The sequence below is a fragment of the Hemitrygon akajei genome, chromosome 19, assembly GCF_048418815.1.
Source record: "Hemitrygon akajei chromosome 19, sHemAka1.3, whole genome shotgun sequence".
Classification (NCBI taxonomy): domain Eukaryota; kingdom Metazoa; phylum Chordata; class Chondrichthyes; order Myliobatiformes; family Dasyatidae; genus Hemitrygon; species Hemitrygon akajei.
The window spans coordinates 63844950-63869653 of NC_133142.1; the positions used below are offsets into that span (position 1 = coordinate 63844950).

The 24704-nt window shown below is 41.1% G+C and overlaps 1 protein-coding gene across 5 annotated transcripts in view; it reads right to left on the reverse strand.

Moving 5' to 3' along the window:
* Nucleotides 1–2573: 2573 nt before the first annotated feature.
* The window catches only part of LOC140741998 (caM kinase-like vesicle-associated protein), a 205551-nt gene continuing 183420 nt past the window's right edge, over nucleotides 2574–24704 (reverse strand). For 4 of the 5 annotated variants that reach the window (XM_073072655.1, XM_073072656.1, XM_073072652.1 and 1 more), the window contains 4 exons: nucleotides 19616–19752; nucleotides 12843–12921; nucleotides 12663–12759; nucleotides 2574–4637 (listed from right to left, as the gene is read on the reverse strand). In XM_073072655.1, coding sequence (XP_072928756.1) covers nucleotides 4377–4637; nucleotides 12663–12759; nucleotides 12843–12921; nucleotides 19616–19752 — 574 coding nt within the window. In that variant the 3' untranslated portion in view covers nucleotides 2574–4376. The remainder of the gene's footprint in view (nucleotides 4638–12662; nucleotides 12760–12842; nucleotides 12922–19615; nucleotides 19753–24704) is intronic. The other variant, XM_073072654.1, reaches the window with a different exon arrangement.

Genomic DNA, 24704 nt, shown 5'->3' on the forward strand with positions numbered 1-24704 from the left:
TCATAAGAAGTACAACACCATCTGTCACTTCAGTTGCCTTACATTTAGGGAGAGTTGGCACACTTCACAGATCAAAACATGGGTAAAAGGTGGAAGTGTCAAATGCCAGAGGGCACAGATTTAAGGAGATCGAGGCAATTTTATTTTACATGAAGAGTAGGCATCTGAAATACACCACCAGGAGAAATGGTAGAAGCAGATGCGAGAGGAATATTTAAAAGGAATTTAGGCAAATAGGGAACAAATACAGAGTGGCAAATCACTTCCGTAGAAAAATTTGCCAAGAACAATGATGGTCCCACAGCATACAACATGGCACATAATATGATGAGGGAACGGAGGGATGCAGACCACATACAGTCTGCTGGGATTTGATTTGCATCAAGGTTGGCACAGGCTTAGTCGGCTGACCAAGAATACAGTTCCATTTTTGGTGATGTTTTCAGGACTTATTTTTGGTAAAAAATATTTTCAACAATGAAAAATCCTTTTTTGGATATAGTCTGGAATTTACTATTAGAGGTGTTTTAAACAAAATCAGTAAGCACTTGGAAATTGGAAGTGCACTTCAATAAATAATTGGCATAGGTATGGGTCAAAAGCAGAGAAATGGAACTTACAAAATTGCTCTGCTGGGATTTGGCAAAGTCACAATAGGTTCAAGTGTGTCTTAATTCTACAATTCTTTTTCACACTATATCATAAATGAAGTTATTCCATCCAAAATAGAACAGACTAAGACTGCTATCTTCAAAATCATTTGTATTATGTATTGCATTGAACTGCTGCTGCTAAGTTAACGAATTTCACGTCACATGCCAGTGATAATAAACCTGATTCTGATTTGTAGTATTTAGGTTCTTAGGTATCTCCACAGAGGAGAGTGTTAATAATAAGGATTTGATTTCCCTTTGCCCATTAGGTTCTGTGTGCATGAAATTTATTTTGCAACAGCATTGTAAAACAGCATTTTGGTAGGAATAATCCAAATAGGACATACTTCCTAAGAAGGTACTTCCTAAGAAGGTTGGTGTCATTCAATGTCTGTAGTGAGATGCTGAAGATGTTCTATAGGTCAGTTGTGGAGAGCGCCCTCTTCTTTGTGGTGGCGTGTTGGGGAGGAAGCATTAAGAAGAGGGACGCCTCACGTCTTAATAAGCTGGTAAGGAAGGCGGGCTCTGTCATGGGCAAAGTACTGGAGAGTTTAACATCGGTAGCTGAGCGAAGGGCACTGAGTAGGCTACGGTCAATTATGGATAACTCTGAACATCCCCTACATAGCACCATCCAGAGACAGAGAAGCAGTTTCAGTGACAGGTTACTATCGATGCAATGCTCCTCAGACAGGATGAAGAGGTCAATACTCCCCAATGCCATTAGGCTTTACAATTCTACCGCCAGGACTTAAGAACTTTTTAAAAGCTATTATTAATGCTTTTTGAGACGGTGATTTAGATGCATATCATATTTTTTTACTGAGTTAAGTATTGTATGTAATTAGTTTTGCTACAACAAGTGTATGGGACATTGGAAAAAAAGTTGAATTTCCCCATGGGGATGAATAAAGTATCTATCTATCTATCTATCTATCTACATGGTAAATGGTAGGGCATTGAAGAATGCAGTAGAACAGAGTGATCTAGGAGTAATGGTGCATAGTTCCCTGAAGGTGGAATCTCATGTGGATAGGGTGGTGAAGAAAGCTTTTGGTATGCTGGCCTTTATAAATCAGAGCATTGAGTATAGGAGTTGGGATGTAATGTTAAAATTGTACAAGGCATTGGTGAGGCCAAATTTGAAGTATTGTGTACAGTTCTGGTCATCGAATTATAGGAAAAATGTCAACAAAATAGAGAGAGTACAGAGGAGATATACTAGAATGTTACCTGGGTTTCAGTACCTAAGTTACAGAGAAAGGTTGAACAAGTTAGGTCTTTATTCTTTGGAGCGTAGAAGGTTGAGGGGGGACCTGATAGAGGTATTTAAAATTATGAGGGGGATAGACAGAGTTGACGTGGATAGGCTTTTTCCATTGAGAGTAGGGGAGATTCAAACAAGAGGACATGAGTTGAGAGTTAAGGGGCAAAAGTTTAGGGGTAACACGAGGGAGAACTTCTTTACTCAGAGAGTGGTAGCTGTGTGGAACGAGCTTCCAGTGGAAGTGGTAGAGGCAGGTTTGATTTTGTCATTTAAAAAAAATTGGATAGGTATATGGACAGGAAAGGAATGGAGGGTTATGGGCTGAGTGCGGGTAGGTGGGACTAGGTGAGAGTAAGCATTCGGCACGGACTAGAAGGGCTGAGATGGCCTGTTTCCGTGCTGTAATTGTTATATGGTAAAGGGAGTGGGAAGTGGTAGACGTACTGAATGTGACAGTTCAACTACTCAAGCCCATGTTTACACTTCCCTTGGCCTTTTGTATTCCCAGTTGAGAATGAGGGTCAAACTCTAAACAGGTTCTTCTTAGTTCAAGGTAAATGTAGCATCAGAGCAAAAGGCAGCAGGGAAGGGGAAAGAATGAAATTGTGTGGGAATCCAGCATGTGTCTCAAGTGAAGAAATAATACACATCAAAAATTTTCTTTTGTTTATTTTTTAAGAGCCAAAATACCTTTTCTTCAAACAGCAGTTGTTCAAATTACAGGCTTAAGTTCTTCAGCAAATTTTAAACCATCTTTTAAAATTGACCTGATTTATTTTACATGTTACAGCACAATAAATTACACCATGTTAACCCCACTGTATTTGTGTGACAAAATATAAGCATGCAACTACTTGTACATGTTACAAATTGGCTCGCATGCAACAGACTTTCTCTGTGTGCTTTGACTTCTCTGCAACACAGAAGAATCTGCACATATCTGCCACTGATATTTTTAATCTCTTAACAAATATATTTCCAAATACATACACATTCTTACAAATTTAGTTTTTTTTTAAATTTTTTAAATGCTTTTATTCCCATTATTCTGCAGTTTACCTGTTTGGAAATAACTTTGAGCAGTTTCTAATCTGTGTGCCTTCAGTCTGTGCCAGCAGTTTTTAAGGTACTCCAAGCAAGCCATCTATGGATTTTTACACAAAAGAACTGCATTGCTAAAAATAATGTTCTACTATAGCCAGCGTATAAAGCTAACACTAGAAAGTACTGAATGCCCTTCCTGCCTCTGTCTACCTACACCATCCCAAAACTTTCAAAATAAATATAATTTAAATCATAGAACATCTGCCAAACTATTGCCTTTGTAATCTGCATTGCAGGGCATGAATTCAAGGACAGTTGGGACGTGGGAACATGGTATTACGTACTGGTGTCTTAAATACTAGTAACACAATATTAGGTTCTATGTCTAATGCTATGAACTCTATGTCACTCATGTCAGTGGTAAACAAAGCTGAGAGACAATTGGGGTCCAGCTAGTTTTGGCACTGAGCATTTGACAAAATGATACAGTGGAAGAAGCAATGAATAATAATTCAAACAACAAGAAAACATGCTTTTGATTTTATTGGGAAAGCAGATGAGTTTAAAACCCATAATAAACTCTCCCATACTTGTTGGTTGTACAAATTCTGATGGGGATAATGGTGCATATTGTAACAAGGAGCTGTTTAAAACTGTAAAACTTAAAGTCAGCTGAAATCTTGCTGATTGCCTTTGGTTGGTGATTCTGATAGGAGACTAATGTACATTTATCTTCTACAGGCCATTTATCAATGTTGTAATGTTTAGGAGGCCTTCATGGCTACGTTTGGGCGCATTACCAGCTAACTATGGAGATCAGGAAACTGAGAACAAAGTCGCTTATGTGATTCCTCGGTGGGAAATCACAGACACTGCACCTGTCTTTTTTAGCACAGGAGGCAGAAGGTAAATTTCCCAAACAGAAACACAACCTAAAAAAAAATGGATGGCAGGTCTACTTAAAGCAAACAGATACCAAACAGCTCAAGCAAGGTGTGACCGCAGACTGCACTGAAGTGGGATTCGATGCGTTGCAAGAAGCCAATATGTAGCATGTGGTTTCAAAGTAAAAGTTGTTATGCAGGTACTTTTTTCTAACACAATAAATAGTCCGTGTAGCAAACACGATGAGTGGCACATAGAAGGTTTGGCCATAGTTCTTTCTCCTGCTTTTTCCATTTTTGCAAAAATAGTACCCACGGATGCCAATTATTGCTTCAGAATTTCACAAACCTATTAACACATGCCTTGCTGGATTTTACCGCGGCAATTGTCGCATCCGAATAACACTTTAATTTTTTTTATTAATGTATATGATCAGTTTGGATCATGCCTGCCATTTTAATAATATTTAAAAATTTTTAGCTACTTTTTATTTTACACGGTAAGTTCACTGTGCAGGCCAGTAAGTCTCAGCCATTTTGTTCCTCCCAAGCTTCAGCGGCAGGTTTGTGAGGGCTGGCTGCTTCTCCGTTACACCTGGGGGAGGCTGTAGCTGTTATGCCGATCTTTGCAGAGTTGTCTGTCAGACTGTCCGGGGCAGGAGCACTACTGGCGGCCTTGTTCTCGGGCTCCCCTTGAGGAGTGGGTGCTGAGGCTGGTGAGGCATTGGCTGTCTCACTCTGTTCAGGTGCCCGAAGGCGTTTCATGATTGTCGTTACTCTCACCGCTTTCTGCATGTCAGAAGTATTAAAGGGTAACAGAGATTAATCTAGGGAGTTGGTGTGATGAGCAATGGATTAGTGGGATGGTGGGTGGAAGAATGGGGATGAGATGGAGTATTGCACTGGAGTACAGAAGTACTTAGCTAAGATATTGGCTTGTAACCAATTTTCATTTCAGTGGCTTCATTTCAACACTGGACAATCATTATTGCAGAGTTGTGAATACAACTCAATTATTCACACATACCAGCCTCCTCTTCATGGACTCTGTCTACACTGCCCGCTGCCTCAAGAAAACAGCCAATGTTATCAAGGACCCCACCCTTCCTGTTCATTCTCTCTTCTTCACTTGGGCAGGAATACCTGAGATCACATACTCTGACTCAAGGGCAGCTTCCATCTCACTGTTATTAAGCTCTCAAACAGGCCTCCCACATGCTAAAAGATGAACTGTTGAACTCTTAAATTAAATAGTACAGCATTGGACAGGTCATTTGACCCACAAAGTTGTGTCAATTTTGATGCCAATTTATACAAAATGCCCTTTTTCTCTGTATCATCTATATCTCTGTTCTTTTCATATTGATGAGTCGATAAAATCACTGTCAATAAAGAGATAGTGAGGAGCAAACTAGAGGGCCTGAAGGTAGATAAGTCCCCTGGTCCTGATGGGATGCATTCCAGGGTGCTGAAGGAATTGGCGGAGATTATAGTAGACGCATTGGTAATCATTTATCAAAACTCTCTAGGCACTGGCCAGGTCCCAGTGGATTGGAAGACCGCAAATGTCACGCTACTTTTTTAAAAAGGATGCAGGCAAAAGACAGGCAACTATAGGCCAGTTAGCTTAACATCTGTAGTCGGGAAAATCCTTGAAGCTGTCATTAAGGAAGAAATAGCGAAAGATTTAGAAAGGAGTGGTTCCATTAGACAGATGCATGGATTCAGAAAGGGTAGGTCCTGTTTGACAAACTTACTAGAGTTCTTTGAGGACATAATGAGTGCAGTGGATAGAGGGGAACAGGTGGATGTCATATACTTGGATTTCCAGAAGGCGTTCAATAAGGTGCCGCACAAGAGACTTATAAATAAGATACGATGCATGGAGTCAGATGAAGTGTATTGGCATGGATAATGGATCGGTTAACCAATAGAAGACAGAGAATTGGTATAAATGGGTATTTCTCTGGTTGGCAGTCTGTGGTGAGTGGAGTGTCGCAGGGGTCGGTGCTGGGCCCGCAGCTGTTTACCATTTACATTGATGATTTGGATGAGGGGCTGAGTGTAGCATAGCAAAATTTGCCGATGACACTAAGCTGAGTGGAAAAGCAAATTGTACAGAGGAAGTGAAGAGTCTGCAGAGGGATATAGATAGGTTAAGTGGGCCAAGGTCTGGCAGATGGAATACAATGTTGGTAAATGCGAGATCATCCACTTTGGAAGGAATAATAGAAGAACAGACTATTATTTAAATGGTGAAAGATTGCAGCATGCTGTTGTGCAGAGGGACTTGCGAGTGCTTGAAGTTGGCTTGCAGGTACAACAGGTTATTAAGAAGGCAAATGGAATGTCGGCCTTTATTGCTAGAGGGATTGAATTCAAGAGCAGGGAGGTCATGCTGCAACTATATAGGGTACTGGTGAGGCCACACTTGGAGTACTGTGTGCCATTCTGGTCTCCATACTTGAGGAAAGATATACTGGCTTTGGAGGCAGTGCAGAGAAGGTTCACCAGGTTGATTCCAGGGATGAAGGGGTTAACCTATGAGGAGAGATTGAGTTGCCTGGGACTGTACTCACTGGAGTTCAGAAGAATGAGAGGGAATCTGATAGAAACATACAAAATTTTGAAAGGGATAGATAAGATAGAAGTAGGAAAATTGTTTCCATTGGTAGGTGAGACTAGAACTTGGGCACATTGCCTCACCATTCAGGGAAGAAGATTTAGGATGGAGATGAGGAGAAACTGTTTTTCCCAGAGAATGGGAAATCTGTGGAATTCTCTGCCCAGGGAAGCAGTTGAGGCTTCTTCACTAAATACATTTAAGAAACAGTTACATAGGTTTTTCATAATAGGGATATTAAGGGCTATGGGGAAAAGGCAGGTAGATGGAGCTGAGTTTACGGACAGATCAGCCATGATCTTATTGAATGGCGAGGCAGGCCCGATGGGCTGGATGGCCTACTCCTGCTCCTTTATCTTGTGTTTTTGTGTATTTGAAAGCCTCAAACTCTACCAAATCGCTTCACTACTACCCCTGGTAACACATTCTAGGCCCTTTACATTCTTTATGTAAAAAACTTCCCCCTCATGTTGCCTTTAAGCTTGCTCCCTCTAATATTAAAAGCATGTCCTTTGGTATTGTTCATTTAAAAATCTGATAGCAGAGGGAAAGAAGTTTTTGCTGAAATGTTGAGTGTTTCTCTTCAGGGTCCTGTATCACCTCCTTGATGGTAGCAATGAGAAGAGGGCATGTCCTGGGTGATGAAGGTCCATAATGATGGGTGCCCCTTTTTGAGGAGTCCTGGATGCTGGGGAGACTAGTGCCCATGATGGAGCTGGCTAAGGTTACAATTCTTTGAGGAAATAACAGGCAGGAAAGACAAAAGAGGGTTGGTGGATGTTGTTTACCTGGATTCTCAGAAGGCCATTGACAAAGAGCCACATGTGAGACTACTTAACAAGGTACTACAGGAAAGATATTAACATGGATAGAAGATCGGCTGACTGGTAGTAAGTGAAGAGTCAGAATAAAGGGGGGCAATTCTGGTTGGCTGCCAGTGACAAGTGATGTTCTGCAGAGACTGGTATTGGGTACGGTTCTTTTCATGTTATATGTCAACGATTTGGATGGCAGAATTGATGGCTTTGTGGCCAAGTTTGCAGACAAGACAAAAGACAGGTGGACGGACAGGTACGTTGTGAAAGTAGGGAGTCTGTAGAAGGTCTTAGACAGATTGGGAGAATGGGCAAAGAAGTGGCAGATGGAATATAGTGTTGGGAAACGTATGGTCATGAACTTGGTAGAAGGAATAAAAGCATAGGTTATTTTCTAAATGAGGAAGAAGTTAAAAAATCAGAGATGTAAAGGGATTTGGGAATGCTTGTGCAGGATTACCTAAAGGTTAAGTTAGTGGTATCGCAAGGAAGGTAAATGCAATGAATGCAATGTTAGCATTCATTTCAAGAGGCTTTATAAAGCATTGGTTAGACTGCACTTGGAGTATTGGGAGCAGTTTTGGACCCCTTATGTAAGAAAAGATGTGCTGGCAGTGGAGAAGGTCAAAAAGGTTCATGAGAATGATTCCAGGAATGAAAGGTTTAAGGTATGAGGAATGTATGATGGCTCTGGGCCTATACATGTTGGAGTTTAGAAGAATGAGAGGGGATCTCATTGAAACTTATGAAATATTGAAAGGCTTAGACAGAGTGGATGTGGACTGGATGTTTCCTATACTGGAGGAGTCTAGGACCACATCCATTTAGAACAGAGATGAAAAAGAATTTCTTATGCCAGAGGGCGTTGAATCTGTAGAATTCTTTCCAATGGATGACTGTGGGGCCAAGTCATTGAGTATATTTAAAACAGATGTTGAGAGATTCTTGGTTAGTCTGTATGTCAAAGGTTGTAGGAAGATGGCAGGGTAATAGGGTTGAGACAGATAATAAATAAGCCATGATAGAATAGCGGAGCAAGTTCGATGGGCTGAGTGGCTTAATTCTGCTCCTGTGTCTTATGGTCTCCAATCCTGTACCTAATAAAGAGGCCTCTGTGTATATTCTGCTTTCTGGCAGGAATAAATGTTGGTGCATTGATGGATGATCCATTTAAGCAGATAAATTGGCTTATTATTTGTTATTATGTGTACTGATCACATCAGAACATTTAGATAGTACAAGGGGAAAGTAATAAAAAATACCAAATAAAGTGTTACAGAACAGGAAAAGTGCAGTACAGGCAAGCAACAAGGTGCAAGACCATGACAATCTAGATTGTGAGGCCAAGACTCCCATTTTATCATACAGGGATATCTGTTCAATAATCATAATAGTGGGATAGAGTGTGTTGCTACATGCCTTCAGGCTTTTGTATCTCCTGCCTGATAGAATGTGGGGGAGGGGGTAGAAGAGGGAATGTCCAGGGTAAGAGGGGTTTTTTGCTGAATTATGTTGGCTGTTTACTGGAGTAGCACAGAAGATGGTCCAATCCCTGGCTGTGAAAGGAGGAGGGTTGGGCATGGGAATAGCAGCCTCCTCCTGTAAAACTCCAGAGCTACAGAAATACCAACAGAAACTCTAAAGACCTTATCCCTGGGAGAGGAAGGATACACCAAGAAGATGGGCTCACACCTGTAGACAAAGTAAAAGACTGGCCTAGGATAGAGGACCCTGGCGAGATATACTGTCGGCACCCTATTCTCCAGTAGGGGTGATGAGGCTTAAGAAGGTGATGATGTTGGTTGTTTTACTGAGTATTGAGAAGTGTAGACAGTGTTGTTAGCGGGAAAGCTGGTTTCCATGCTGTACTGAGCTACATCCATAAGCCTCAATAGTTTCTTGCTCTCAAGCAGAGCAGTTGCTGTACCAAGCTGAGATGTATCCAGGTCGGATGCTTTCTATGGTACATCTATAAAAACAATAAGGATGAAAGGTGAAATGTTGAATCATTTGGATTTGTGAGGAATTAGAAGCTCTGGAGTGTTTTTTTTTGGGCCATGGCATCTACAGTTGTACCAGGATGGGCTACTGTGATGTTCACTCTTAAGAACTTGAATTCAAGTTTTTAAACTCAGCATCATTGACATACATAAGAGCATAAGAAATAGAAGCAGGGGTAGCCATCTGGCCCATTGTGTTTGCTCCACTATTCAATAAGATCATGGCTAATCAGGCCATAGACTCAGCTACATCTATGCGCTTTTTACTCATAACCCTTCATTCCCCCATATTCAAGAATCTAACTGTGTCTTAAATATACTTTCAATGTACATTTATTATACAGGAGTGGAAGCTGGTGTGGTCTTCTGCTGCTGTAGACAATCCTCTTCAAGGTTCGATGTATTATGCATTCACAGATACTGTTATAGTTTGTGGTTATTTGGGTTACAGTCACCTTTCTATAGCATGAACCAGTTTGGCAGTTTTCCTCTGACCTCTCTCATTAACAAGATGTTTTTGCCCACCAAACTTCTATTCACTGGATATTTTTGTTTTGTGCACCATTCCGGTGTGTGTGAAAATCCCAGGAGATCGCAGCTCCTGAGATATTCAAACCTCCCCCGTCTGAACCAGCGATCATTTAGATCACATTTCTTCCCCATTCTGATGTTTCATCTGAACAACAACTGAACCTCTTGACCATGTCTGCATGCTTTTATGCTTTGAGTTACTACAACATGATTGGGTGATTAGATATTTGCATTAACAGACAGATGTACCTAATAAAGTGGCCTCTGTGTACTTAACGAGGTAGCCTGTACAGTCGGCCCTCCTTATCCGCGGATTCAACCAACCGCGGATCGGGAAAACCCGGAAGTTCTCTCTCCAGCACTTGTTGTTTGAGCATGTACAGACTATTTTTTCTTGTAATTTTTCCCTAAACAATACAGTATACCAACTATTTACATAGTATTTACATTGTGTTAAGTATTATAAGTAATCTAGAGATGATTTAAAAGTACAGGCAGTCCCCGGGTTATGAAGGAGTTCCGTTCCTGAGTCCATTTTTAAAACGGATTTGAAGTTGGAACAGGTACATCTGGTTTATTTACCGTCAGTTAGTCAAATATTTGTCTTAGTATATAGTATATATTTTACCTTTCTATGCATATAAAACACTTAAGAAACATATATATTTCAATAATTAAACCACTGTGTTGCTTAGTAATAATTGTAGCTTTCATCGGGCCAGGGCCTTTCACATGCTCCATTAAAATAGTTCCGATCGTTGACCGACTGTAGCCTAAAGCTTTTCCAATGATGTTTCACCTCTTACTGATCACTTTATTATTTCCACTTTATTTTCAATCGTGATCGTGATTATTTTCGTGAACAGAAACACTGCGGATTCAGAGCTGCACCACCAGGTCCTAAAGACCACTGCACTAAGACGGGTTAAATAAGGTCTGGGGTTCCGCTGGGTCCTAAGATCCATCGCATTGAGACAGGTTAAATAAGGGACGAGCATCTGCACTTTTTGGTATCCGTGAGGGGTCCAAGAACCAATCCCCCGCGGATAAGGAGGGCTGACTGTACTCCCATCTCCTTCTGCACAACAGCATGCTGCAATCTTTCCCCATTTTAAATAATAAAGTGTGTGCACTGTTCCCCCTTGATCAACTTATTGTTGCCATGACAACACACCTCTAGACTCTATCTTCTTGAACATATAGGCTCTCCATTTATTGAACATATCAATCTATTATTCATTAACACCGTTTATGATCTTTCAGACATGCAACAGATGCAATGCAAATATTCATTAATCCTTTTGGTGATGATTAATAGAACATTTTCAGTATAGCTGGCTGGTGCTATAGATTGTGGATCCAGATAACACTGTGCACTCCAAACTGATACTCCAGTGCAAGATGGTGTCAAGTGTCAACCTGCCTGGTTTCTAGACCATTACTTAAAAATGGTAGCCCCTCTGCCAATAACTTCTTAAAGGAACAATGTGATAAAAGTACTGGAGAGTTTAACATCGGTAGCTGAGCGAAGGGCGCTGAGTAGGCTACGGTCAATTATGGATAACTCTGAACATCCTCTACATAGCACCATCCAGAGACAGAGAAGCAGTTTCAGCGACAGGTTACTATCGATGCAATGCTCCTCAGACAGGATGAAGAGGTCAATACTCCCCAATGCCATTAGGCTTTACAATTCTACCGCCAGGACTTAAGAACTTTTTAAAAGCTATTATTAATGCTTTTTGAGATAGTGATTTAGATGCATATCATATTTTTTACTGAGTTAAGTATTGTATGTAATTAGTTCTGCTACAACAAGTGTATGGGACATTGGAAAAAAAGTTGAATTTCCCCATGGGGATGAATAAAGTATCTATCTATCTATCTAAAGTTACTTAGCTTTTAAGACCATAAGATATAGGAGCTGAATTATGCCATTTGGCCCGTTGAGTTGCTCTGCCATTCCATCATGGCCGATTTATTTTTTCTCTCAACCACATTCCCCTGTGTTTTCCCCATAATCTTTGACTTGGCCTCCAGAGCTGTCATTGGCAATGAATTCCTCAGATTCACTAACCTCTAGCTAAAGAAATTCCTTCTCATTTGTGTTTTAAAGGGACAATCTTGTATTCTGAGGCTGTGCCCTCTGATCTTAGACTCCCCTATTATAGGAAACATCCTCTCCAAATTCACTCTATTCTAGGCCTTTCATTATTTGCTAGGTTTCAATGAGATCCCCCTTGTTGGGATCAGTGAACACTTTGTTTGTACTGCATTACAATATGTGATCATACCACTGGATTGCTTTATCCATATATATTCTTCACTTATGTACATGAACTATTCAGCAGCTTGTACCCCAGTAATTTATTATCCTGTTCACTTCAAGTTTTTGTTATTGTTTGAGTTATTACTTTACTTTCTGCCAAAATATTTTTCTGATGGAATTATTTAAGGGAAGAATGTAAGCTTGGATGCCATGTGAATTCTTTCGTTATCTACTGTGAATACTTCAACATTTATCTGAATCTATGCAATAGTCAATGTCTCATCCAAAGGGTGAGATTCCCTCAGTAATAAATTTCAATTGGTAATCAACTCATTATGTTATGAATCCCTTTACATTATACATATATAGAAAAGAACTAAACTTGATTACTCATACTGTGGGAATGGACTGCTTTGTTAAGTTTCTAATATTGGTTTTCTTGGTGTTCCTGCTTTTCCAGGTAATTGAGGCAATAGAATGAATAAAATGGAGAAATGTGTAATTACGAACACACTCACAATGATATGATTAGAGTTCATGCAACAAATAATTAGAGCCAGTAAAAGTGGTATTTACTTCAAGTACCTTCCATTTCGCTTTGGCAAAGTTCTTTTCAATTTGAGCACAGACACCGTCCTTTATGTTCTTGTCTGAAGCAGCATTTCCTGAAATCCTGAGAAGGAAAGTATAATCAGGGTTCTTAAATGTAAACCAGCATATTCTGAAAGGCCTTGAACATTCTCACTTCACACTCACCATTCATGATTAATGGCTTCTTGAGCTGTTATCCTGGAATCCTGATCGACCTCCATTAAACGGCTCACCAGATCTTTTGCTGGTTAGGAATAAAATATATCTTTAGATTAACCAAGCTTACATCTGTGATAAATCCTTACAGTTTGTTGCCTTATTTTGCCAGGATTTGGCAATAATTTTAGTCCTATTAAAGTTATGTTTTTTCAATCAAAGTTTTCACCCTTCTGTACTGTATATGCTTCAAAAATATATGCTTCAAACTTGTATTTTTGAATTTAATTATACATATTTGTTAACAAATCAAGTATCATAAGAACAAGAAAAATGTCTTAAAAGGGGATTGAATTACATTGATGCACCATGATCAAATTATTTGTTGCTTGCTCTTTTATGTCAATGAACAACAATCATGGAACAACAATCTGTTGGAAGAACTCAGCAGGTTGAGCAATTTCTACGACAGGAAAAGAATTGTTGCTCTTTCAGTTTGAAACCCTGCAATAAGACTGAGAGTGGAGAGGTGAGATGGCCAGTTTAGAGAGAAGGGATGTGGCAAGCATTTGTAGACTGAGGAACGGTGTAAGATGACAGGCAGATAGTGCCCAGACGAGGAGAGCTCACAACTCACTAACCCTAACTATATGTCTTTAGAATGTTGGAGGGAACTAGAAGACCCAGAGGAAACCAATACAGTCTTTGGAGAAACATACAAACACCTTACAGGTAATGATGAGAATTGATCCCTGATCTTAATGCAGGCTGCTATAAATTGTTAGACCATAAGACCATAAGACAAAGGAGCAGAAGTCAGCCATTCGGCCCATCAAGTCTGCTCCGCCATTTCATCATGAGCTGATCCAATCTCCCCTTTCTCCCATTCCCCCCCCCCCTTCTCACCATAACCTTTGATGCCCTGACTACTCAGATACCTAACAACCTCTGCCTTAAATACACCCAATGACTTGGCCTCCACTGCCGCTCGTGGCAACAAATTCCATAGATTCACCACCCTCTGGCTAAAATTTTTTTTTCACATCTCTGTTCTAAATGGGCGCCCTGCAATCCTCAAGTCACATCCTCTCGTACTAGACTCCCCCACCATGGGAAACAACTTGGTCACATCCACTCTGTCCATGCCTTTCAACATTCAAAATGTTTCTGAGGTCCCCCCTCATTCTTCTAAACTCCAAGGAGTACAGTCCAAGAGCAGACAAACATTCCTCATATGTTAACACTCTCATTCCCAGAATCATTCTGGTGAATCTTCTCTGAACCCTCTCCAACGTCAGCACATCCTTTCTTAAATAAGGAGCCCAAAACTGCTCACAGTTTTCCAAATGAGGTCTTACCAGTGCTTTATAGAGCCTCAACATCACATCCCTGCTCCTATACTCTATTCCTCTAGAAATGAATGCCAACATTACATTTGCCGTCTTCACCACCGACTCAGCCTGGAGGTTAACCTTAAGGGTATTCTGCACGAGGACTCCCAAGTCCCATTGCATCTCAGAACTTTGAGTTCTCTCCCCATTTAAATAATAGTCTGCCCGTTTATTTCTTCTACCAAAGTGCATGACCGTACACTTTCCGACATAGTAATTCATTTGCCACTTCTTTTCCCATTCCCCCAATCTATCCAAGTCTCTCTGCAGACTCTCTGTTTCCTCAGCACTACCGGCCCCTCACCTATCTTTGTATCATCAGCAAACTTAGCCACAAAGCCATCTATTCCATAATCCAAATCGTTGATATACAATGTAAAAAGAAGCGGCCCCAACACGGACCCCTGTGGAACACCATTGGTAACCGGCAGCCAACAAGAACGGGATCCCTTTATTCCCACTCTCTGTTTCCTGCCAATCAACCAATGCTCTATCCACGTATGTAACTTTCCCGTAATTCCATGGGCTCTTATCTTGTTTAGCAGCCTCATGTGCGGCACCTTGTCAAAGGCCTTCTGAAAATCCAAACACACATCATCCACTGCATCTCCCTTGTCTAGCCTACTTGTAATTTCCTCAAAAAATTGCACTAGGTTTGTCAGGCAGGATTTTCCTTTAAGGAAACCATGCTGAGTTCTGCCTATCTTGTCATATGCCTCCAGGTACTCTGTAACCTCATCCTTGACAATCGACTCCAACAACTTCCCAATTACCGATGTCAAGCTAACAGGTCTATAAATTCCTTTTTGCTTCCTTGCCCCCTTCTTAAATAGCGGGATGACATTTGCAATCTTCCAGTCCTCCGGAACCAGGCCAGAATCTATTGACTTTTGAAAGATCATTGCTAATGCCTCCGCAATCTCCACTGCTACTTCCTTCAGAACACGAGGGTGCATTCCATCTGGTCCAGGAGATTTATCTACTCTTAGACTATTCAGCTTCCTGAGTACTTTCTCTGTTATAATTGTGATTGTGCATATTTCTCTTCCCTGACACCCTTGAATGTCCGGTATATTGCTGATGTCTTCCTCAGTGAATTCTGATGCAAAATACTCGTTCAGTTCCTCTGCCATCTCCTTATCTTCCATTACAATTTCTACAGCATCATTTTCTATTGGTCCTATATCTACTCTCACCTGTCTTTTACTCTTTATACACTTGAAAAAGCTTTTAGTATCCTCTTTGATATTATTTGCTAGCTTCCTTTCATAGTTCATCTTCTCCCTCTTAATGACCTTTTTAGTTTCCTTTTGTAAGTTTTTAAAAACTTCCCAATCCTCTGTCTTCCCACTAATTTTTGCTTCCTTGTATGCCCTCTGCTTTGCTTTTACTTTGGCTTTGACTTCTGTTGTCAGCCATGGTTGCATCCTTTTTCCATTCAAAAATTTCTTCTTCTTTGGAATATATCTGTCTTGCACCTTCCTCACTTCTCGCATAAACTCCAGCCACTGCTGCTCTGCCGTCCTTCCCGCTAGTGTCCCTTTCCAGTCGACTTTGGCCAGTTCCTCTCTCATGCCACTGTAATTTCCTTTACTCCACTGAAATACTGACACATCGGATTTTGGCTTCTCTTTCTCAAATTTCACCGTGAATTCAATCATGTTGTGATCACTGCCTCCTAAAGGTTCCTTCACTTCCATCTATCTAGTCACTTCTGGTTCATTACACAATACTCAATCCAGTACAGCCAATCCCCTAGTGGGCTCAACAACAAGCTGTTCTAAAAAGCCATCTCGTAGACATTCTACATATTCTCTCTCTTGAGATCCAGTGCCGACCTGATTTTCCCAATCCATTCACATGTTAAAATCCCCTGCAATTATCATAACACTGCCCTTCTGGCAAGCTTTTTCTATTTCCTGTTGTAATTTGTAGTAATTTGGGCCATCACTGCAGCTGTTTGGAGGCCTGTAGATAACTGCCATCAGGGTCCTTTTACCCCTGCGATTTCTTAGCTCAACCCATAAAGATTCTGTACCTTCCGATCCTATGTCAACTCTTTCCAATGATTTTATATCATTTCTTACCATTAAAGCCACACCACCCTCTCTACCTACCTGCCTATCCTTCCGATATACCGTGTATCCTTGGACGTTCAGCTCCCAGAGACATGCATCCTTTAGCCATGTCTCAGTGATGGCCACAATATCATACCTGCCAATCTGTAACTGTACAACAAGATCATCTACCTTATTCCTTATGCTGCGTACATTTAAGTATAACCACCTTTAAGTCCAGTATTTGGTACTTTTTGCATTGATTGCACTGTAACTTTATTGCACTGTAACTCATCCCAATGGCTGAAAATTTGCTCCATCACCTGCCTGTCCTTCCTGACATCCTTACTGCTCACTACCTTAGATCTATTTCTGTTTTCCCTCTCTTCCACTCTATCATTTTGGCTCCCCTCCCCCTGCCAAATTAGTTTAAACCCTCCCTTACAGCTCTATTAAACCTTCCTGCCAGGATATTGGTCCCCCTAGGATTCAAGTGTAACCCGTCTTTTTGTACAGGTCACACCTGCCCCAAAAGAGGTCCCAATGATCCAGAAACTTGAATCCCTGCCCCCTGCTCCAATCCCTCAGCCACGTATTTATCCTCCACCTCATTCCATTCCTACTCTCACTGTCGTATGGCACAGACAGTAATCCCGAGATTACTACCTTTGCGGTCCTTCTTCTCAACTGCCTTCCTAACTCCCTATATTCTCCTTTCAGGACCTCTTCCCTTTTCCTACCTATGTCATTGGTACCTATATGTACCACGACCTCTGGCTCCTCACCCTCCCACTTCAGGATATCTTGGACGCGATCAGAAACATCCCGGACCCTGGCACCAGGGAGGCAAACGACCATCCGGGTCTCCTGATCGCATCCACAGAATCGCCTATCTGACCCCCTAACTATCGAGTCCCCTATTACTACTGCCTTCCTCTTCCCTTCCCTACCCTTCTGAGCTACAGGGCCGGACTCCGTGCCGGAGGCACGGCCACTGTTGCTTCCCCCAGGTAGGCCGTCCCCCCCCCCAACAGTACCCAAACAGGCGTACTTATTGTCAAGGGGTACAGCCACTGGCGTACTCTCTAGTACCTTCCCCCTGCTAACCGTGACCCACCTGTCTGCCTCCCATGGCCCCTGTGTGACCACCTGCCTGTAACTCCTTTCTATCAACTCCTCACTCTCCCTGACCAGATGAAGGTCATCAAGCTGAAGCTCCAGTTCCCTAACACGGTCCCTTAGGAGCTGCAGCTCAGTGCACCTGGCGCAGACGTGGACGTCCAGGAGGCTAAGAGACTCCAGGACATCCCACATCCGACACCAAGAACAACAAGCTGCCCTCACACTCATACTTACCCTTTCCTCAAATAGCAGGAAAAACTGAAACCTAAACCTACCTTGCCTCGCCCACTTCCGCCTAAGCCCGTTGAGCCAAAACCCTTAAGCCTACACTCTGCTCCCGGCTCACTCCACTGCCTGAAAATGACGCTGCTCGCGGTTTAAGGCTTTTTAAATCTTTCCCACTTCACTGCCTGACATCACACGCCTGTGCAGTCCCGACTCTCTTAACTCCGATGAGAATAAGAAAAAATCAAAATGGCTCCCACCGCACTCCCGTTCTGCTCCTCCGACTTCCTTCTCCAAAAATTGTGCTAACCACTATGTTGATGGTCCACTCTCATTCCCAATTCAGGGTTTTGACCTGAAATATTGACTACTGCCCCTTTCCCTTACAGAAGCTGCTTCACCCACTGAATTCATTAGAGCAGATTGTCTTTTGCTCCATCTTCTGGCACCTGTGGTCTATTGTGTCTCAATTATTAATCATTGCTCCCCAATGGCATGACCAATGAATTAAGTCAAAGATGACCCATAATCCTACTGAGGGTTCTGCTACTACACCAATTTCCAACCTTAAGCCACATAAGAAGATATTAGGATTGATTAACGAAAGTTCGTTTAGATTGGTAGATGTTATTAAAGGAGGAAGAGAAGTTTAAGAAGGAGGTTTTAGTGCTTAGGGCCTGGGCTGCTGAAAGTTTGGCTGTCAGTGGCTTAATGAATATAATGCAGGTTAACCGAAGGGCCAGAACCAGAGGAAGTCAGATTTTTGAAGACTTGAAATAAAATCAGTAAGTTTTGGGGATTTCTCAGCAGGTTGAGCAGCACCTGTGAAAAGAGAAACAGATTTAATGTTTCAGACCAATGACCTTTCATCAAAGCTGGGGAAAGTTTTGGGATTCAGAGAAGGAGAGGAAAGGAGAGAACACAGAGGAAGGTCATAGAGTCATAGTCATAAAATCATAGAACACTACAGCACAGTATCAGGCCCATCTAGTCTGTGCTGAACTGTTATTCTCCTAGTGCCATGGACCTGAATGTGGACCATAGCCCTCCATATCCCTTTTGTTCTTGTACCCAACTTCTTATGTATTGCAGTCATACCTACATCCACTACTTGGCTTCGTTTTGCATACCATCCTTTCAGATGAAATCATTTCAGCAATGCATTGAGGTAGTACAAGGTAAAACAATAACAGTGCAGAACAAAGTGATACAGTTCCAGAGAAAGTGCTGTGCAGGCAGACAATAAGGTGAAGGTCACAATGAGGTAGATTGTGAGGTCAATATCCCATTTTATCGGTCTAGGGAACCACTTAATGGTATAATAACAATGAGATAGAAGCTGTCCTTGAGCCTGGTAATTGTGCTTTCAAACTTTTCTATCTTCTGCCTGATGGGAGGGAGGAAGAGGAGAGAATGTCTGGGTAGGAGACATCTCTGATTATACTGGCTGCTTTACCAAGTGCCATCTGAATTTGGAAACCAGCATTCCTTAAGTAAATTAGAGAATGGTGGAGATCCTAATTCATTCAAGAGGTTGAAAAGGCGATGTCAAGAGACAGTGTCGCAGGAATTGCCAGTCAGCATTAAACACAAGGACTGCCTTCGGACTACAGCTCTGGATTTTTCCATCGGGGTTTACTCCCAAAGTCTTCCCCAGGAGTGGGTACAGCTGCAAGGCAGTGGAGGTTTGAGATCAGTTTTCCTTCTGCTAGATGAGCTGACAAGCCACATCTACCTGAAGTGCCTGGTTTTAATGCACACTTTTGCCCCTTCTCCTGTCAGTAGTCATGGTTCCACTAGGAGCTGGATTTGGTTGTCAGAGGATCTTTCAGGTGCATGCCATTGGAAGCATTTAATAGGTAGTGGGAGCTTGTCCCCATTACCACCCCCCCCCCAGCTATAACATTGACCAGATATAATTTATCTAAAATGGTGGAGCAGGCTCAGGGCCAGAACCTGAGTTCCCTAGCACAGACTTAATGCTCACCTGCATCTGAAATGTCATCCCAATATGGGGAATCAAATTCATAGTCTCCAGCCAGAATTTTTCGGAATAGGTTTTTGTCGTGGTTTTCATAATCCTCATCGTCATTTTCATCATAGAAAGGTGGGTTCCCTGATAATCTGAGAGAAAAGAGGCACAGACTGAGGACTGAACCAGACTCCACAAGATTTAAAATTAATTTATTTACCAGTTAGCATGAACAGTTTCCACTACAGGAGTTGAGCATTTAATCTATACTGTACTTCAGTGTGAGAGTGAGGAATACCACCATGTTCTGGCATGGAGGAGTGGGGGCAGTACTGTGATGGTGGGGAGGCATCTCCTGAAAAGGGGATTCTTATTGTCAGAAGAGCTGGGGGGAAGGTGGGGGTCCTTCACATCAACACTCGATATTGGCAATAGCCACATTATTTATTTATTTATTTGGAGATACAGAGTGGAATAGGCTTTTCTGGCCCTTTGAGCGATGCCACCCAGCAACCCCCGATTTAACCCTAACTGCATCATGGGACAATTTACAATAACCGATAAACCTACCAATCAGTACATCTTTGGAATATGGGACAAAACAGGAGTATCTGGGAAAAACAGACACATTCCATGGGGAGAACCTGCAGATGGCATCGGAATTGAACTCTGAACTCCAAAGCCCTGAGCTGTAATAGTAATGTGCTATGTTACTTTGGTGCCCAAAAATCTAGTGTTACAGGCTGAGTTTTTCAGTGGTTTCATATGGCTCTGGGTTTTATTATACCTGGGGCAAGATCCTGGTGCAGTCATTGGTCATTCCCTTTACCCTAACCACTTTACGTGAATGGATGAGGTTCGGGCATTCCTCCAATTGATGAGGAACCTGAATGTGATTTTTTTGAGAAGCGTTGTCCTCGTGGGATTTATTTATTTAGAGATACTGCGTGCAATGCCACCCAGCAAGCCACCTATTTAACCCCAGCCTAATCACAGGACAAGTTACAAAGACCAATTGACCTATGTCTTTAGACTGTGGGAAGAAACTGGAAACACACAGAATAAACCCACGCACACACAGGGAGTACAAACTTGCTACAGGTGGCAGAATTGAACTCTGAACTCCAATGCCCGACGCTATAACAGCACTAACTGCTATGCTGTCGTGGTATCCCAATCTTGAAGTGCCTTCTGGAGAAGTTCACCTGGCATTTGAAGAAATCACCTTCTTATAAATTAAATTGGAATAAACATACTACCCCAGCAGATTGATTGTTAATGCAAACTATGTATTCCACTGTTATGTTTCGATGTTCACATGATAAATAAACTTGAAATTTGAATCAGCATATTCTGTACTAATTGACCTTAAGCGGGCAGGTCCATAGTTTCTTTCTTTTCTCTCATTTCTTTGGCAGTTATGGGACTACTTTCTGAACGGTGGGAACATTCTATGGGAACAATATGGATTCTGGAAGGTGGCAACCATTGTTCTTGCCATCTCCTGAGCCACCATTTTTCAAAACGTTGCCATGCAAGGATGAAGTATCACTGTTCAATGCTATTTATATCTCTAGTATTACTATTTTCATGAATGGTAATTAATTTCAATGCCTTATTCACTCCAGAGTACAAGGCATTTTAAACTTTTTTGAGGTATAAAAATGATTAGTTAACATCTGTGCTATTATTCTGCATAGTATTTAATTTTGGCTTATTTCTAAGCTTTGAAAGTTAAAAGGAAAAGATCATACAAACTGAATTTATTTTTTTAGGTGATTATTTTTGTATTCTACTTCCCCTTGTCAATGAATCATACATTCTTTGCTGATTTCTGATTTACTTTCCCCATCCCCAGTCTTACTGTTTTCTTTGTCAACACTTTAAGCCTTTCCTTTTGACTTAATACTATCATCTACTTCTTTTTCTGCCCACACATGGAGAATTTTCCTGTTGAGCTTTAGACATCATTATATACACTCAGTGGCCAGGTTATTAGGTACCTCTTGTTCACGGTCTTTTGTTACTGTAGCCCATACACTTCAAGGTTCAATGTGTTGTGCATTCAGAGATGCTCTCTGCGCACCATATGGTTATTAGAGTTACTGTCACCTTCCTGTTAGTTTGAACCAGTCTGGCCACTCACATATGACCTTTCTCATTAACAAGACACTTTCAACCACTAAACTGACGCCAACTGGATGCTTTTTGTTATCTGCACCATTCTCTGTAAATTCTAGAGGCTGTTGTGTGTGAAGATCCCAGGAGATCAGCAGTTTTTAAGATGCTCAAAGCACCCTGTCTGGCACCACCAATCATTCTACAGTCAAAGTCACTTAGACAATATTTCTTCCCCATTCTGATGTTTGGTCTGAACAACAACTGAACCTCTTGACCATGTCTACATGCTTTAATGCTTTGAGTTGCTGCCTCAAAATTGACTGATTAGATATTTTCATTAACAAGTAGGAGTACAGGTGTACCTAATAAAGCGGCTAGAGTGTATTTGTTGTAAACTATTGTTGGCCCAGAAAGAACTACTGTTTACAAATAAGCAAATTTGAATGAATCAAGACAGTAGAGGCAGACAGACCAATTAACTTTGTTTTTGCCATGAGGGAGAAGATTTTATTAAGAGACTCTGTGTTCTCCATTTTGTAAGCTAAAGCCACTCAATGTTTTAAAGTAGACACAGTGATGCTGAACTGGGGATCATTTTCAAATAAGAAGTTATCTGTGAGGTGCTCTTTGGCTGGATATACTGTAGGTTTTTGACAGTCAGGGTCTGTATCTGTTCAGCGTGACCAAGCTGGTTGCTGATTCAGAACAAAGAGCCATAAATTACAGATTGTCACTTGCTGGGAAGAGGGCAATAAATGGAAGTAGCCTGGAGCAGAGCCAATAAAAAGGTGTTAAAGGTCAGACACATGACCTACAGCCAATGACAATGGAACGTAATATTTGAATTGATAAGGAATAAATACAAAAGCAGATGTTTCAAGTGTGCTGCAGGGTTGACTCAGTAAGAGGTTCACCATCGTGAATGTGAGTTGGCCCATAGATATGTGGACATGGGATTACATGGGATTACAAATTTTCTGTACTCTATCTGTTCACAGAAGGTCAGAAAAACTTAATAGGTGTGCACACAGGTACTTAGTTGTGTAAGTCCTTGTGCTTTTCCATGGAGACAATAAAGGTACTTATCGGTAATTACAGATACTCTCCGTGCCTCCCTGATTATTATTACAAGGGGTGGTTATTGTCGCACAATGCATTAATTTGTCAAATGTGGGCCATTGCTTGTCTATTGCTATAACTTTTAAGAAAAGGTTCTCAGCTTCTTAGCTACATCATATGTCATTCATAGTCATAGTCATTCATATCTTTGGGACTCTCGTCCGGATACTCTGAACAATTATGGTATAAAAATTCCTGTCTATTGGCCCATTCCAGTTTCAATATACTCAGTTATTATTATCTGGATTGACATTTATGAAATGATATAGAAGGAAGCTGTCTTGGCCCAATAAGTCAATGCAAGTTTACAGAGCTACCTCTTTAACTTTGTAACTCTGTCAACTAATTTAATTTCATGAATTTTACTATCTATCTACACTATGAGCATTTTACAGTGGCCAGTTAACCTAGCAACCCACATGAATGTGGGAAGAAATTGAAATGGCTGGAAAAAGCCACGAGGTCACAGGGAGAATCTGCTGACTCCACATGGAGTGCAGCTGAGCTTGGAAATGAAGTTGGATTAATGGAGTTGTGAGGCAGTGGCTCCAGTAACTTCGTTGCTATCACTTTAGAAAGTTTTCTTTGTTTTGGTCTATCTACAACGTTTGTAATAGAATGTGGAAAACAGTATCGCACGTGGACCATTGTGAGCAATTTTGGGTCCCTTATCTATGAAAGGATGAGCTGACATTGGAGAGGGCCAAGAGGAGGGTCACGAGAATTATCGCTGGAATGAAAGTGTTAACGTACGTGGAGCGTTTGACGACTCTGGGTCTGTAGTCGCTGGAATGTAGAAGAATAAAGCCTATCATATCTCATTGAAACCTATCATATATTGAAATCCCTAGTGTGGACATGGAGAGGATATTTCCTATAGCAAGGGAGTCCAGGACCGAGGCATAGCCTCAAAATAGGCTTTCTCTTTAGAACAGAGATGAGATTCTAAGATGAGGAATTTCTAGAATGCCTACAAGATGGCTTTTTAGAGCAGCTCATAGTTGAGCCCACTAGGGAATCAGCTATTCTAGATTGGGTGTTATGTTATGAACCAGATTTGATTAGAGACTTCAAGGTAAATAAACTCCTAGGGGCAAGTTAATCATAATATGATCGAATTCACACTGAAATTTGAGAAGGAAAGCTAAAGTCAGATGAATCAGTATTACAGCGAGTAAAGGGAATTACCCAGGCATTAGAGAGGAATTGGCCAAGATTGGTTGGGAAAGAACACTGCCAGGGATGATGGCAGAACAGGAACAGCTGGAATTTCTGGAAGCAATTTGAAAGGCAGAGAATATATATCAAAGGGGAAAAAGTATTGTAAAAGGCAAAATGACACAACTGTGTCTAACGAGAGAAGTGAAAGTCAACATCAAAGTCAAAGAGAGGGCAAATAATAAGTCAAAAATTAGTAGGAAGTTAGAGAATTCGAAAACTTTTAAAAACCAACAGAAGGCAACGAAAAAGTCATGAAGATAAAGATTGAATATCAAAGTAAGCTAGTTAATAATATTAAAAATGGCTACCAACCGTTCCTTCAGATACATAAAGTGTGACAGAGAGGCGAGAATAGATATCAGGCTGCTGGAAAATGATGGTGGAGAGGTAGTAATGGGGGACAACAAAATAGTGGATGAACTGAATAAGTATTTTGCATCAGTCATCACTGTGGATGATACGAGTAGTTTTTGTTTAAATATACAGTATTTCTGTTTTTGCACATTTTTTAAACCTATTCAATATATGCAATTGATTTACTTATTTATTTATTATGTTTTGTTTTATTTATTTATTTTCTCTCTGCTAGATTATGTATTGCATTGAACTGCTGCTGCTAAATTAACAAATATCACATCACATG